General features: G+C 37.8%; 1 protein-coding gene across 1 annotated transcript in view; it reads left to right on the top strand.

Moving 5' to 3' along the window:
• Positions 1–7,536, top strand: part of LOC139730627 (uncharacterized) — a 36,199-nt gene extending 28,663 nt beyond the window's left edge. The window contains exons 3-6 of the mRNA XM_071641484.1: positions 2,064–2,114; positions 3,781–3,813; positions 4,462–4,509; positions 5,416–7,536. Of these exons, the coding sequence (XP_071497585.1) occupies positions 2,064–2,114; positions 3,781–3,813; positions 4,462–4,509; positions 5,416–5,591 (308 nt within the window). The 3' untranslated portion in view covers positions 5,592–7,536. The remainder of the gene's footprint in view (positions 1–2,063; positions 2,115–3,780; positions 3,814–4,461; positions 4,510–5,415) is intronic.
• The last annotated feature ends 7,373 nt before the right edge of the window (positions 7,537–14,909 follow it).

The following is a 14,909-nucleotide window of genomic DNA, read 5'->3' as shown; positions in this document are numbered from 1 at the left end:
AACTAATGTTAACCATTATAATCTCGAAATATTACGTTGATACCTCAGGCTGGGGAGAAATAGAATCCCAGCTAATTAAATAGCTGAGGAAGGATCTTTCATTCCGATAATGCACAAAAGCAATCTTCTTGTTGGAAAGAATTCAAAGAATCAAAAATAAACCTCTAATATTTAGTCTTTACTACGTATTTCCCCTCGAGTGAGAAAATTAATTGAAAACAAATTGATGATTATGATGACATCTTTCTTATCATACAACCACTTTGTAAAGGTATTTTGCAATACATGATACTCCCGGAGTGAAGTCTCTTTTAGCACTTTGCTGCATGGGTGTCATTGTCACTGTTTTTCTGATTAATCTTTTCGTGCTACGTTTCTCTTCTCAACAATCATTTAAGACACACAAAATTATAATAAAAATGAATTGTTTTTATTGTCATGTATATGATGCAAAGTGAGGGTTTTTATCAAATAAATCTGCGCACTAACCTGTAAGCATTACCTTTGCTTAAAAAAAACAAAACAAAAAAGTTTCTAGACATTTGATTGTGCTGAGAATATCCACTCTGAAATCATTGGGTCAAGTACCTGATAAATAAGCCAACGGTTAACATTACATTCGCGGTGTTGTGAATTCATGTCAACTTATGTAAGCTGAAAAACAGAGGGAAGAAACGTATGGAGGTTGACTGAAGGGGAGTTTTGCCGGTCACACCCATAGCATTCCCACATCTTTGAATTTAGTGATTTGTTATTCTTTAATCAAAATCAGAAGCTATAATCAATAACTTAAAAAGCACATACGGACAACTAAAGGTCAACGAAGACGCAGCACATGACGAGTACTCATTTTTGAAAAGATTGATTCTTTGTTGTTGTTGTTGTTGTTGTTGCTGTTCATGTTTACTATTATCTTAACCAATAACAGACCCATGAGGAAGACCGGCAATTAGTTATTTCAAATCTACATGATTGCATAATTTTACTTTATCCTGAATGTTTGATGTTTGTCTACCTTACAGCTGTATGTCGTTTTAAAAATATTGTTTGTCCATCTTATGTTGTTTTGAATACATATATTCTATCTTGGTCAGGCCACTTTGTATAAAGATTCACATTAAATGAATAAATGAAATGAATAAATGACATCCATTGTGTCAAGATATTATATTGTAGATATTATGTGTAATCTTCAGCTTTCAATTTTGAAGTTTGATTGGTTGCTTGTCCTTATTTCAATCAAATCAAAATGTTGTGGACGTCATTTTCGATATCTAATGTCCGAAGGATGGATTCCATTGAATATAGCTATCATTATATACACACAAATATGTGTGTGGGAGAGGGGAGAAATGACGCACACAAATAATAATGATGACGTGGTGAAAATTTTGGCAGGGGGACATGGGATGGAAAATCAAATCAATAACCTTCCTCATCATAATGAAATGACTAGAATTTGGGAATGTCTAATTCAATAGCCCCAAGACCTACTTCTTTATCAAACTAATTCGCCGGAAGCTGATCTGCTATATCGATGATTTCTACCAACTGCTGACTGCCAGTATTGCCCGTACCGAAACATTGATAGTCGGGTGCAACATTAAGGCTAGTGGAATGGTGAGAGGAAGACAAACACCTCAAGAGCAGAGCTCAAACTCAGAGGCATGGAGGCGAAAATAAAGACAACTAGAGGCTCTGACAGAGGGTTGTGCAAGCAGCCATTATTGCTGAAAAAACCCCAACTTAACTGGAGATGTCACAAGTAACTGAATAAATGATAACCATAATGGTATATAGGTTGGAGTTTTGAATTCAGATGAGAAGATTTCCAGGTAGTACAAAATGTAGGATTTTTATTTTATTTGATATACTATAAACATATGGAAAATGTTTCCTTGATTTAAATGAAGTTGAAAAAAAAAAACCCGATAAGTTGCAAGGAGTGATTTTCCCCTAGACTCAACATCCGTTGTGTTGCTCGAAAGACGGAATATTCACATTTGAAATGCGAAGTGATCGATTACATGCTCATTGATTTTCCGCGTTGTATCTTCATACAGTTTGCAGCTTGCAGTTCGACACAGCAGGAGATAGAGTACCTGCAAAAAGACGTAAGTACAAACTTGAGTACACGAAGGTAAAGGTTATAGTTCTTGCGAGCCCGCGAGCACATCCCATGCAATCGGATACTGTGATAGAACAATCGTATACATCGATTTTGAATAACTTCATGCTATTTGGTCGTAAGATTTATTTCGAGTGGCTTCCTAGTTGGCATAGCACGGTAATAATGGGAAAGTAACTTCACCAGACTGCCATATCGGCAAACCACATCGTCCGCACTTCAAAATCTAAAAAAAAAAAAAAAATCGCACCACCCAAGGCACTATCGTGAGATTTGGGCAGGATTAATTCAACCACACTAACATCTCTGTAAAAGTGACTTGGGAGAGGGAAAAAGTTAACCACACTAGACCCTATGGTATACAGAATTGGATGAATATTTGTGTGTATATCTACCTTTCATTATGAATATATATTATATATGCATATATATATTTATATACATCTGATCTAGTAAAACATACCATTTTGCGGTTAAAGTTTTTCACAGGATTCTTACTTCCTACTCTTCCTTGCGAACAGCAAGAGCCAAGGGAGTGTTAATGCACTATACAAGAATATTCATACCTTCAGACAGTATCTGTGCGTTGTGGAAGAGAACCCCGACCGCCGTGCTTGAGTTGAAGAGGCCAAATGTTTCCGCTTGTTTTCTCAAAGCGTCCTCAGCAGTTCGCCCGTTATCCTCTTGTGAAGCGTAGTATCCTCGGGGAACGAGTCACTTCATTTTTTATAAGTTTTCTTCTGGAATTACCGCAATATGTTCCACCACTCGCTCTCTCACTTAAAGATTAGGGTTTATGAAATTCAAGAGTTCTCTTATTTGATACGATTGGGTAGCGAAGTGATGCAAATTTGTGGAGAAGGAAGGATATGTTGATGAAGAAATATCGAGAAATTGGACCATTTGTAAATACTCAGACTTACTCAGAGGCGCTGATAATCTTGTTAGAAAGACAAAGGTAAAAAAAAAAAAAAATTAAATGTTCAGATAAAAAAATTAAAAAAAAGACCCTAAAAGAAAAGATGCGTTTTGTTACATTTTTAATACAAGAAAAGTTGGTCAAATGGAATTCGCATGTATATAACGTTTTCAGCTCTTTTCACTTGAAAAAAAAAAATCGACTCACCTCTTAAGGAATATAGAAGACGGTAAAATCAGGCAGAGCAGGTATATTACCATGTAAACCCTGGTGTTTGACAGAAAATAGGAAATTGAGAAAGAGCTAGAAGAGTACTCAGAGAAGTGAGAGCAAAGAATGTGGTATAGTTAAATGAGCAAGTACACGTACCAGCCTTTCATGTTCCTGGTATTATGTCGCAGGAATGATAACAGGGATGGGAAGGATCAGAGTCAGTAAAAATGCTCGGCGCCGTTACGACTTAATGAAAGTTTGCAAGCGTTTGCTCGTTTTTTGTCGCGAGATGGCGTTCTCTTCAAACTGGTTCGTAAGAAGATGAAATGGACTGGGGTCAAGTGGTATTCTCTGACGCCACCTTACAATAGTTATTGGGTTGTCAGTGGAAGAGAATTACTTACCAGCACGACATTCCAATTAATGCTTCTCCTCCACTTTGATACGAGGTGAGGAATCATTCATGTTTTTGCAAACATTAAAAGAGTTGCACTCATTTATTTCCGTCTCTGTATTACAGTATTCTGGGTTGACAAGAAAGACAGTCCTGTTGGTAAGTTGCCTTTTATTTCCATTTAACAATATATCTCTTCAGTTTTTGCCGGCAAAAAAGGACAAATGATATTATGAATTTGTTAGCGCCATTTTAAAGTGTCCCTGTAAGACTCATTTTTTTTAATGAAAAGAATAATGACTGTGTCCATGATGGCTGTGTTCACAGTTTTGCATTTGCAATTTTCCACTGAACCTTTCTTTCACTTGTGGATGCCGCTTTTGAATTTTGTTCCATTCAACCATTTTGCATTAATAAATTTTGTTCTTAGGATTTTAAGAAATTGCAAAGAGCAGTTGTGTCATATTTTTCACTTGCCCATTTTCCTCAGTACTTACATTCTTACCGAAGACCAAAGTATGATGTCATTTCTCCTCTTGATTTTAGTACTTAAGTTTTTCCGTTGTTATTTTGACTGTAAATTGTCACGCAATCCAGCCTCAGCTGTTAAAAATGGAATTTGAACTGAAATTCCTCTTGTCGACAGATTTGATACATATGGACCTTTTCGCGAAAAGATCCCATTGCAGAAAATTTTTAGCAATGAGAATGGCCATATTGTTGTTTTAAAAGCAATTATAGGTGCATCTTATTTCGTTAAAATAATCAATATTAAATTTAGAGAATGTTCTCTTCTTGTCATTTCAGACACCGAAATTTTCACAGTCAGAGCCAACAGCGCGGAAGAAATTCTGGGTACGTTTAGCCTTTATCGCGACACGCTCAGACAGACATAATTATGAATATGCATATATAAGTATATATATATAAATATATGTATATATATGAAGAGCTTGCTTCAAAAGGCACTAAATTCCATTGAAAAAATGATGGATTTAGCGCCTTCTGGATGCAAGCTACTCATTATTATATATATAATTTTCCACGTGTTGGACTTCGAATATTATTGTAAGAAGGAGTCTCGAGTGTGCCATTTGGGTGACACGACATTTGCTCCTACGACAATTGCTCCGGTCTTATTTTCTCTAAGGACTTAGGGTTAGGGTTAGGGTTGTGATAGGGTTTTAGGTTTAGTTTGATGTGAGAATTAGGATTAAGGTTAGGGTTATGTTTATGGGTTGAATTTACGTTTGGCTTAGCGTGCAGATATATCATGGGAGTAATTGTCGCAGGAGCAAATGTCATGGAACCGCCATTTGTAGTTCCAACAAGGTTTTTATTAACAAAATTTTCGGCTCGCCTCGGACCTTCGTCTACAAACGGTATACTCGAGACTCCTTCTTCTTCTTATATATATATATTATATATATATACTATATATACTTATATATATAGCAGAGAGAGAGAGAGAGAGAGAGAGAGAGATATTGTGTATGTGGTGTGTGTGAGTCAGTTCTGTATTTCCTTTGGCTTGATCGATTCTTTAATAAACAAAGCTGCTAAGTTACGCCTTATAGTAACGGATTACTGAAATATTCAATATCAAAATGTATTTTCCGTGATGTGTTTTGCAATCCATATATTGCTTCTTTCTCATGAGGAGATGAATAAACACTATACACACTCCATACAACTCCAAACTTCAGTGATCTCTGCTGACCCCGTTTACTGACTTGGCTCCGGTCTCTCTTATTTCCACAGATTGCTTCGTTGAAATTTGCATCGCGGACTTCATAAACTGTGCCAAGGAATGTTTGTTCTACCATCAAACAGCGGCTCCTGTTTGCCTTCGTGTCGCCCGCACGAGGTCGCTGTGTAGCATTAAGTGCTTCAAGCGATACGACATGTCTAACTCCAACATGCAAGCGGTGCACTGAGATTGGAAAGAAAAAAATGGGAACAAATGCAGAAAAGAAAAGTAGTGTAAGCGAGAAAAAAAACAAAAGACAGTCCCGAACATACAAACATTTCTGGGCCACATCCCCGTACTATTGACTAGGGATTTTGTTATGTAGTTTATTACGAGTGATATGTCACATAAATACAACAACTCTCTGACTCTGGTTAGGGTCTGTCAGAATCTGTCGTGCACATGGCGTAAGAGAGAATGAGTGAAAAAAAAGAAGCACAATTGATACAGCACCTAAATGGAAAGAAAGTGATCTGTTACAATCCCTTTGATCTCGTAGCCTTACGTATATGATTAGAACAAACCTCTTTTTCCAGTTTCTGGCAATTAATTGTCGGATTCCTTGACCCCTGGTGTTTAATTAATTTTTCTAAAGCAAGCAGAATACGTTAAAGACGCATAGAGCCATCTTCATTCTTAACTTGTTAAAAGTGATAAAGTTCCCATTGACATCGTTCTAGCATTTTTTCTTTTTCCCTTGAATTTCCGATCTCACATTATCTGGCATGGACTGACACTATATTTCAGTTAGTCGTAACTGCACATAATAAAATAAACTAAAGGAATCAATTAAGCATAGACCTATTTCTTTCAAAGCGAGGATAACCTGTCGCTGACATGTAGATGGGCAACGTGTTCCATTGTGTTTCCTCAGTATTATGTTGTTGTTTTTTGTTCCCTAAACGAACTATCAATCAATAAGATTTTCATTTGACTTTTTTGAGAGATTATATCATATTCATGGAGAGAGAAATGAAAAACAAGAGAATTGAAAGTACTGTCCTGTCTGCTTAAATTATCACCCTTGAGTTTGTATTTCCCAATAATTTTTCGTTGTCAAAATCGTCACACACAACAGCACTGAGATTAAACGATCAATGTCAATTTTTTTTTTACAAAATATGATAAAGCATCAATTTTTCCAGCTATGCCTGACAAATCATTGATTAACACAATATTAACAACTGCTAGTGTGATTTTTGTTTCTTAAAAATGTAACGTGAGAGTGAAATACAGAGAGCTTGTAATTAGCGTTGATATCGTTTACTAACTATTGGTAATTCCAGCAAAGATCATTGTTTAGGATAATGTCATCAAACAGCGATGTCCACAATTCATGTCTTTATCACAATTCCACAACTTGCTCAATGGGTTATTTACTTCACTTTGATCATTTCCACTGTAGCTGCTTGTCGTTAGTGCGGAACATCCTGCAAATGTAAAAGGAAAGTGCATTAGTTTGAGCCAGAACGAATTCAACCATTAGCGTTTTAATTGTTGCATTGATCAACGATCCACTCAGTGCCAGCGCTTGTCATACAATGACTTACTTCCCTACAAAAGAAAAGTGATGATAGTAGGTTTGTTACAATCTCACTAGCATATCAAATCCTTCAACTCTTTCTTTCATTCTTGATGGTATGGCACTAATACCGTTTAGTGACCATGACGTCACCTACATACATTTTGCTAAGTTTCCCCTTGTTCCACAATGTGCAACAGCAATCACACCCAGTTTGAAAAATAAATTACATAGTCACATTCCCATTTCTGACCTCAACTATTATGTGGTGGATTTTAATTATAGGCCTTTATCAACGATAAGAGAAGAATGGTATTTGACACAAATCACGTTTACCAGGGACGTAATGAAGCGTTTTCCAAGCTCAAGGTGGGGTGATAAATTGCAGAAGAAATGGAAATAAAAACAAGGATCAATGCATGACGTTCAAAGGGAATTCAAACATCTTTGGTGTGTGTGTGTGTGGGTGTTTTCTTTCTTGAAGCTCCCCAAATGGGAATGCCCTGACAAGTAATACACTGTATATCATTTTTAGGCTTTCCTATTTCAAATGTCAATAACATGTAAATTATTTTGCAAAGTGATATAAAGGAATTGATAGTTGAAGTTCATTGAATGTCCTCACAATTGTATTTACCGTATATTTTGGATTGTTTGTCTTATTCGCAATAAATGGTGCGTATGTTGTGTTTGGGTATGTTGTCTGGTTGTATGTGTGTTTGTTGTTTGATTGCTATATCACCGGAATATATTCGAAATAGCCTTCGGTCATCCTGGTAAAGTTATTCAAAGTCTTTACAGAGGGCAACTGAATACATGAACATGCATAAAAAACGAGTAAGTGACTACTCGGGTTGAAAGTTATGACATCATTAACACTTCAATAACAGGAAAGAAACCATGAAAAAAAAGAATCTAAACAATCAAAAGCCGAATATCATTAATAACCGACGGAGCAAACAGTATAACTTGTGCCTTTGGCATGCGCGCGTGTGTGGGTGTGTGGGTTTGACTGATTATGTGTGTGTGTGTGTGTGTGTGTGTGTGTGTGTGTGTGTGTGAGTGGGTTAGTTTGATTGACTGTCTGGTGCGTGTGTACCTAATCATGTGCGTATGTGCGTGTGTGCGTGTGTGTGTGTGTGTGTGTGTGAGTGTGTGTGTGTGTGTGTGTGTGTGTGTGTGTATGTGTGTGTGTGTGTGTGTGTGTGTGTGTGTGTGTGTGAGTGTGTGTGTGTGTGTGTGTGTGTGTGTGTGTGTGTATGTGTGTGTGTGTGTGTGTGTGTGTGTGTGTGTGTGTGTGTGTGTGTGTGTGTGTGTGTGTGTGTGTGTGTGTGTGTGTGTGTGTTAGAGCATCATACGTGCATTTGCGTTAGTGGATGCCGATATAACGTTGCACCACAATGAGGCCTGGGATGGACAGAGATAAAAGAAACTGAAATGTAAATCATGGGTTGACAGAAATCATTGTATATTGTTTGCATCGCGGAACAATAGAATGAATTCCAACAGCGGTTAATGATGAAATGATATTGCAGGACTGAGGATTCCTTCTGCCCACAGTGAAATTACATGGACTAACTTTTCCTAAGGTATTTTGTGCTACCGATTCATGACAGTTCACATTTTCTTTGACTTTATATTTGGATTATTTTGTTTTATATTTTGTAAATAAAGTTTATCCTCTAGTGATTGGTTTAAAGAGCTACACGCGATTACAGTAAGTATTTTCGACTTATAATGCTTGGCATTTCTGACACTGCATGATATACTATTCACTTCTTATGACATTTTCCAAATAGTACTGTGATAGTACCAGTAGTACCAAATAGTACTAATTCGTGATATGACAGTCACAAAGTAATTATGACATCATAAAGGAACTGTTATATCGCGTACTGCTTTCTGCCGTCACTTTGTGAAAAGTCGCAAAGTAATTGTGACATTTGACGCTGCTTCGTACGGTCACATTGTTAAATGGAACAAAGCAAATGTGACATCGCAAAGCAATTCTGACATCGTGCCCTGGCATGCAGAGCTTCTTTCGCTGTTGGGTTCCTCCACAACATCACATAAACCACACGACTTAATTCTCACCACATCTTTCCCCTTAATTTGCTTAAATCTTTGATCCAAACTATAAAACAAATGCACTCTGCCTAATTTCAAGTTCCTGGTTGAAACTACGGGCCTCGGTGCCTCCAAAAGTACTATTCAGGTCGGGGCTACGCCCTAGGTGAATAGTATTATTATTACCTATGCCCACAATATTAACCAGAAACTCTCAAGGCAAAGTATCTTTGTATATTACATCTGTATGGGCGTCACCAGGGGGGTGGTAGTGGGGTTGGTGTGAACGCAGCCCTCTTCAGACCCTAAAAAAGATTTTACTTATCAAGTGTGCATGCACAATCTAAGCTGAAAAAACCCGGAAGTGGAATCAGAAAGTTGCCCTGAAGGTACCCCCCTTTTTTTTTTCTTGTTAGCTGATGCAACCTGGTAGTGGAACCAGAAATATAAACGCACCCCCCTTGAAAAAAAGCTGCTTACGCCCCTGCCATCTAAATAGCACTACGTATCATTTTCTTTTATATTGTGTTCACCATTTTAGAGAACCAGTGCGAGCCAATTCCAGTGCCAGATGTTTCAGGTTTAGCGCCCTCCACGTCGCAAATGACTTTTTTTTTTTTTTTTTTTTTTTAGCCTACGTTGCCTCATAAAATCTACTACAGTATTCATGTCCTCACGCACGCATCCTTCATACCTCTTCCTCCATTCGTCTTCGTCGTAACTGCTATCTCCGATTCTTCTTCTCGTCCTCCTTCATTGCTCCTCTAATTCTTTTTGCGTCTCACGGCTCATTTTGTCATCCATCAGGTACCATTAAGAAGAAGCAAAATGATAACGCAAACAAACCTACCGAAATTAACGATGGGCACACAATGTCTCTCAATACACAGGGCATCCGTTGCTTAAGATCTATGCCTTATCCCACAAGACTTTTTCTGATGATTTAGATTGCATTTGTGGTAATTTACCAATGACAGAGTGTTATGATGAAATGATTTATGACGCTACTACCATAGTTAAAGGGTTTTTCCCCCCACGATTATTTAGGCGATATTGTATAACTACCTTTACTTAATGTAAAGCAAGGTTAATGCTTCTCAAGGAACCTATGTCGGCTAGGAATTAAAAAAAAACATCAAAATTACATATAGCGAGGTTTGACATGAAATATTTCCAATTTACCAAGGTCGTTGTTTTATTTGCTGCAAGCGTTGAGTAAACCATCAAATACGTAAGACGTCCTGTTTGCACGTCACCATACTCGTGCTGCCTTTGCCGAAGTTTCTCACCTTATACTTCTCGTTTGTCTTGTGCCGAAGATTAGTAGGCTATTGGTTAGGGATCTTGAAATATGTCAAAGAGTATAACACATCTTCACGAATAGGACCAGTAATTTCTCGGAGATAGGAAATTAGACACTGCCTAGTCACGAGTCCGATGTGAGACATATCCTCTGAAGACTTGCCTCTGAATACTAATCCGGCCCAACATTTGGTACGCTGAAGGCCTTGGTCTCAGGACAATGTAGAGGTGTCAGGTAATTGGTTTGGGTTGTCTGTACTTTGGGGTGGGAAGGAGTGTGTATTGTTTGAACTGATGATAAAGATGATGCATGATCAGATGATGATGATGCATCGATCATCGATGATGGTGATCGATATGATGATGATCTAATGATAATATTTATGATGATGAAGATGATCGATGGTATGATGATGATGATAATGATGATGGTGATGATAGGATCGATGCATTAATCGATGCATCGATGATCGATAATCATTATGCAGATGGCATCGATGATGCATGCATGGTGATGATGCTGATGATGGTGATGGTGATGATGATGATGATTGTGATGTTGATGATGATGGTGAGGATGATGAGGATGATGATGATGATGATGATAAGGATGATGGTGGTGATATGCTGCAGCTTCATGCATCATGCATGCATGATCGATCATTATGCATGATCGTGAGGATGATGATGATGATGATTGTGATATTGACTGATGATGATGGTGATGATGATGATGATGATTGTGATGATGATGATGAGGAAGATGAGATGATGATAATGATCATCATATCATCATCATCACATCATCATCATCATCATCACCATCATCATTATCATCACATCATCATCAACCATCACCACAAACATCATCATCATCATCATCATTACATCATCATCATCACCATCATCATTATCATCACTTCATCATCAACCATCATCATCATCATCACCACCATCATCATTATCATCATCATCATCAGTATCATCATCATCATCATTATCATTATCATCATCATCATCAATATCATAATCATCATCATTATCTTCATCATCGTCATCATCATCATCATCATCACCGTCATCATTATTATCACATCATCCTCATCATCATCACCAACATCATCATTATCGTCATCATCATCATCATCAATATCACAATCATCATCATCATTATCATCATCATCATCATCAATATCATCGTCATCATCGTCATCATCGTCATCATCATCATCACATCATCATCACCGTCATCATTATCATCATCATCATCATCACCAACAACATCATCATCATCATCATCATCAATATCATAATCATCATCGTCATCATCATCGTACAAAATAACTCAAAAAGAAAGGGTTCCTTGAGCTCAGAGTGGATATCCCTACATGACCTTTACGACCGCAAGTTTTCGTGTGTTTTGTTGTTGTTGTAGTTTTCCCAAATTCTAACCTACCAGTAGACCTTCCGTTTAGATTATTTTTTGGAGAAAATAAGTGTTTGACTCAAAACAGATTTATGTGCAGGTGATTTCAATAAGACTTAGAAAAATGCGGATCCTCAAAAAAGGAAGACATACATGAAAAATAATTCATGAAACTTCGGTTCGATGGCATATTAAATTTTGTTAAGCGACCTTCGTAATTTTTCCATTACTAGCAGTTTGTGCATAGAAAGAATCAGAACAAGACCAGAGATGTTATGTAAATATGCGCTTTGTCGGCTTTGCACAAACACAGATGAATGAAAGAAAATGCTACATTAGGGGTACCACCAACCAATATCCTACTTCATAAGGTCATGTATTCTGTAACATTTAATAAGCCGTACCACCTGTGAAATCATTGGTGGCAAATGCAACATCATCACGATAAGTTCTTCCGGAACTGTCAGAAGAACCGATGCAGGAAAAACAAAGGGACGGTTTGAGTGTTCAGCCGCGTGTATTGAGGACTTCACATGAAATTTGAACTTTTTACCCTTGAATCTAGTGCTCTACTGCACAGACGACTTTCGCTTTCGGACGTAATTTAAAGCTTGGAAAAAAACAAAGGGAAATGATTACGATGATGTCAACGCTCCCGGGCGACAACACGAGCTCCGACAGCAACAACAGCGCCAAATGTCACAAGTGATGCATTAGTCTATGAAGATATCGTGTACGAAATGGCGGCATAGAGAAGGGAGTCATACGTTTTTCTTTGTACCTGCATGAAAGTTCTGTACAAGCCGCATACGCTCTCTTTTCGATGTTATCTCTCTCCCATCTTACGCACGCACACAGACGCAAATAAACTATAAATTACAAGCACATACATTCACACTTACACACCACCCACACACGGGTTGACGAATACTGGACACACACTCGTGTATTTGTAAAGCTTTTGGGGCTGTGACTTTGCTTAAACAGCGCCAACACCCTTTAATATTCATATTCGCAGGATTCTTTATTCATTGTGAGAAAAATGCAATTTTGCGTAGTTACCAATTTTATTTTAAGGGGAAGGAATTTTTGTACAAAAAACCTCTTTTAACAATGGGTTAGTTGGTAGTAACGTCGCCGAGAAAATGCTTGTGTAACCGTGTCACGCACATCATCCACATCGACCGTAAGATAGTTTCCACTTAAACACGCAAAAGAAGTCTTGCTAGCTATTGTGTATGCAAGAGGCAACGTTGAATCCAGGCCAAAAGTTTTCCATTCTCTCTTTCTCTCTCTCTCCCTCTCTCTCTCTCTCTCTCTCTTTCTCTCCATCTTTCTTATTATTCTTTATCTACATCTGCTGCACTCATTCTCTCCTCTTCGCAGAGCTGGGTGACGTAATGTTTCTCGCCGTTTCCTCCGACACTCCGCTGAGACACGACTGGAATTGGATCTGGACGTGAATCCCTGATTTCGATCAGTTTCGTACAACCCGTATAACAACCAGACACGTCTTCCACAAACCCGGTAGGTACGATGAAGTGTAGGCTGAACTGCAGTCAGAGGGACCTAAGGTTGAGGTGACGAAAGAGGATAATATCAGTTAGCAGTTACAAACGACTTAGAGCAGAAGTTATTTTACAAATTATTGATTACAGAGAGCGGATGCTTGATTCTTGGATGCACAATTATCTCTACAAAGAATGCATTCACACACATGCACGCACACGCACACAAACACACACGTACACACACATATACATAGATATATAAATGCATATTAATAAAATAGAGAGCGCCAAAACCAGAGCGCAGAGAAATCACATGGAGATGGCATCACAAATGTGGGCAGAAGACTTTGATAAGAGAGAGAGAGAGAGAGAGAGAGAGAGAGAGAGAGAGAGAGAGAGAGAGAGAGAGATGATGATGATGATGAAAACCATGCACATCATGCGGAAGTCATCGTTAGCAGAAAGCCCGCCAGCCTAAACTTGTTCAACCTGTACGTGATTGGCTGGGAACCGAAACAGCGATCTGGATGTTGCACTCCGCAGCTAAATGGACGGAAATTGCACGCGGTCTTTATACGCCCTCGTTTCCCTTGGCAACCTAATTTATTATTCCTATTTCTACTGTGTTTTGTCGGCAGGTGCCGTTAACTACACAGGCGTTAGATTCTAAGCTGTGCTCCCACTTTACCCCTGGTCTCTGACTTTCCCACCAAGCACGGATGACTTCTAAGGCTACCAATGTAAAAGAAAATACGTATATTTATCTATAACTATCTATTCTTCTCTATCTATTAATCTCTCTCCTCTCTCTCTCTCTCTCTCTCTCTCTGTCTTATATATATATATATATATACATATGTTATATATAAACAAAAAGCCGCTACACGATTATGATATTCGGATTATAAGGTAAGACCTTTCAACCAATGTCATGGTTCACCTTAATAAATTCATGATAAATGGATTATACAGTCGATGGAAACATCAATGAACATGTACGGATAAGACTTTGATTATGAAGAGCTTTTTTCTGCTTTGTTTTCACATTGCTGCATATCTTTCTCTTTTTTTTTAATTTGTTTTAGTTTCTGCTACACCAACACCAAAGAAATAAAGTGCTGCCAAGCTGAACCGGGCAACAACAACAAGAACCAACAACCTGTCAACTCCAGAGTTACAAGTTGTTTTAATCACCATCGATGATACTCTTTAAACCATTACGATTAACCACTTGCTATGTCATAAGAAGGCAATCGTAAATATCTTCGCCATGACAGAAAGACAGAAGGTGCAATGACTTTTTCAACCATATGCATAAAATAACATGCGATAACCTGTCAGTATTATACATTATAAATTCACAGGTAATCATTATGACCACCAAAACTAGGGATGGTGATGTGGCTGAAAGGTTGTTTCCGACAGGATTATTATCTAAAAAACACTGTTTTGTGTTAGCGATCGCTTGATTGTAAGGAATGTCGAACTGTCCCAACTACTGCAGCTTCAAAGAGAATATAATGTAATAAGAAACATTATTTTCAAAATGTTGTTAAACTTTTGCTGTCACTGTTGGGGCAACAATAATCGTCAAGCGTTGTTGTGTTGTAAACTATTTCCGAAAATTATATTCAAATTTTATTGTCATTTTTTAAATGGAATTATGCTTTTTTGTTT

Source organism: Diadema antillarum, unplaced genomic scaffold (genome assembly GCF_040938485.1).
Source record: "Diadema antillarum isolate AM-2024a unplaced genomic scaffold, OU_Dant_1.0 seq00000323_RagTag, whole genome shotgun sequence".
NCBI lineage: Eukaryota > Metazoa > Echinodermata > Echinoidea > Diadematoida > Diadematidae > Diadema > Diadema antillarum.
Note: the sequence above shows the minus strand (reverse complement) of the source record. Positions and strands in the feature narration are given on the sequence as shown.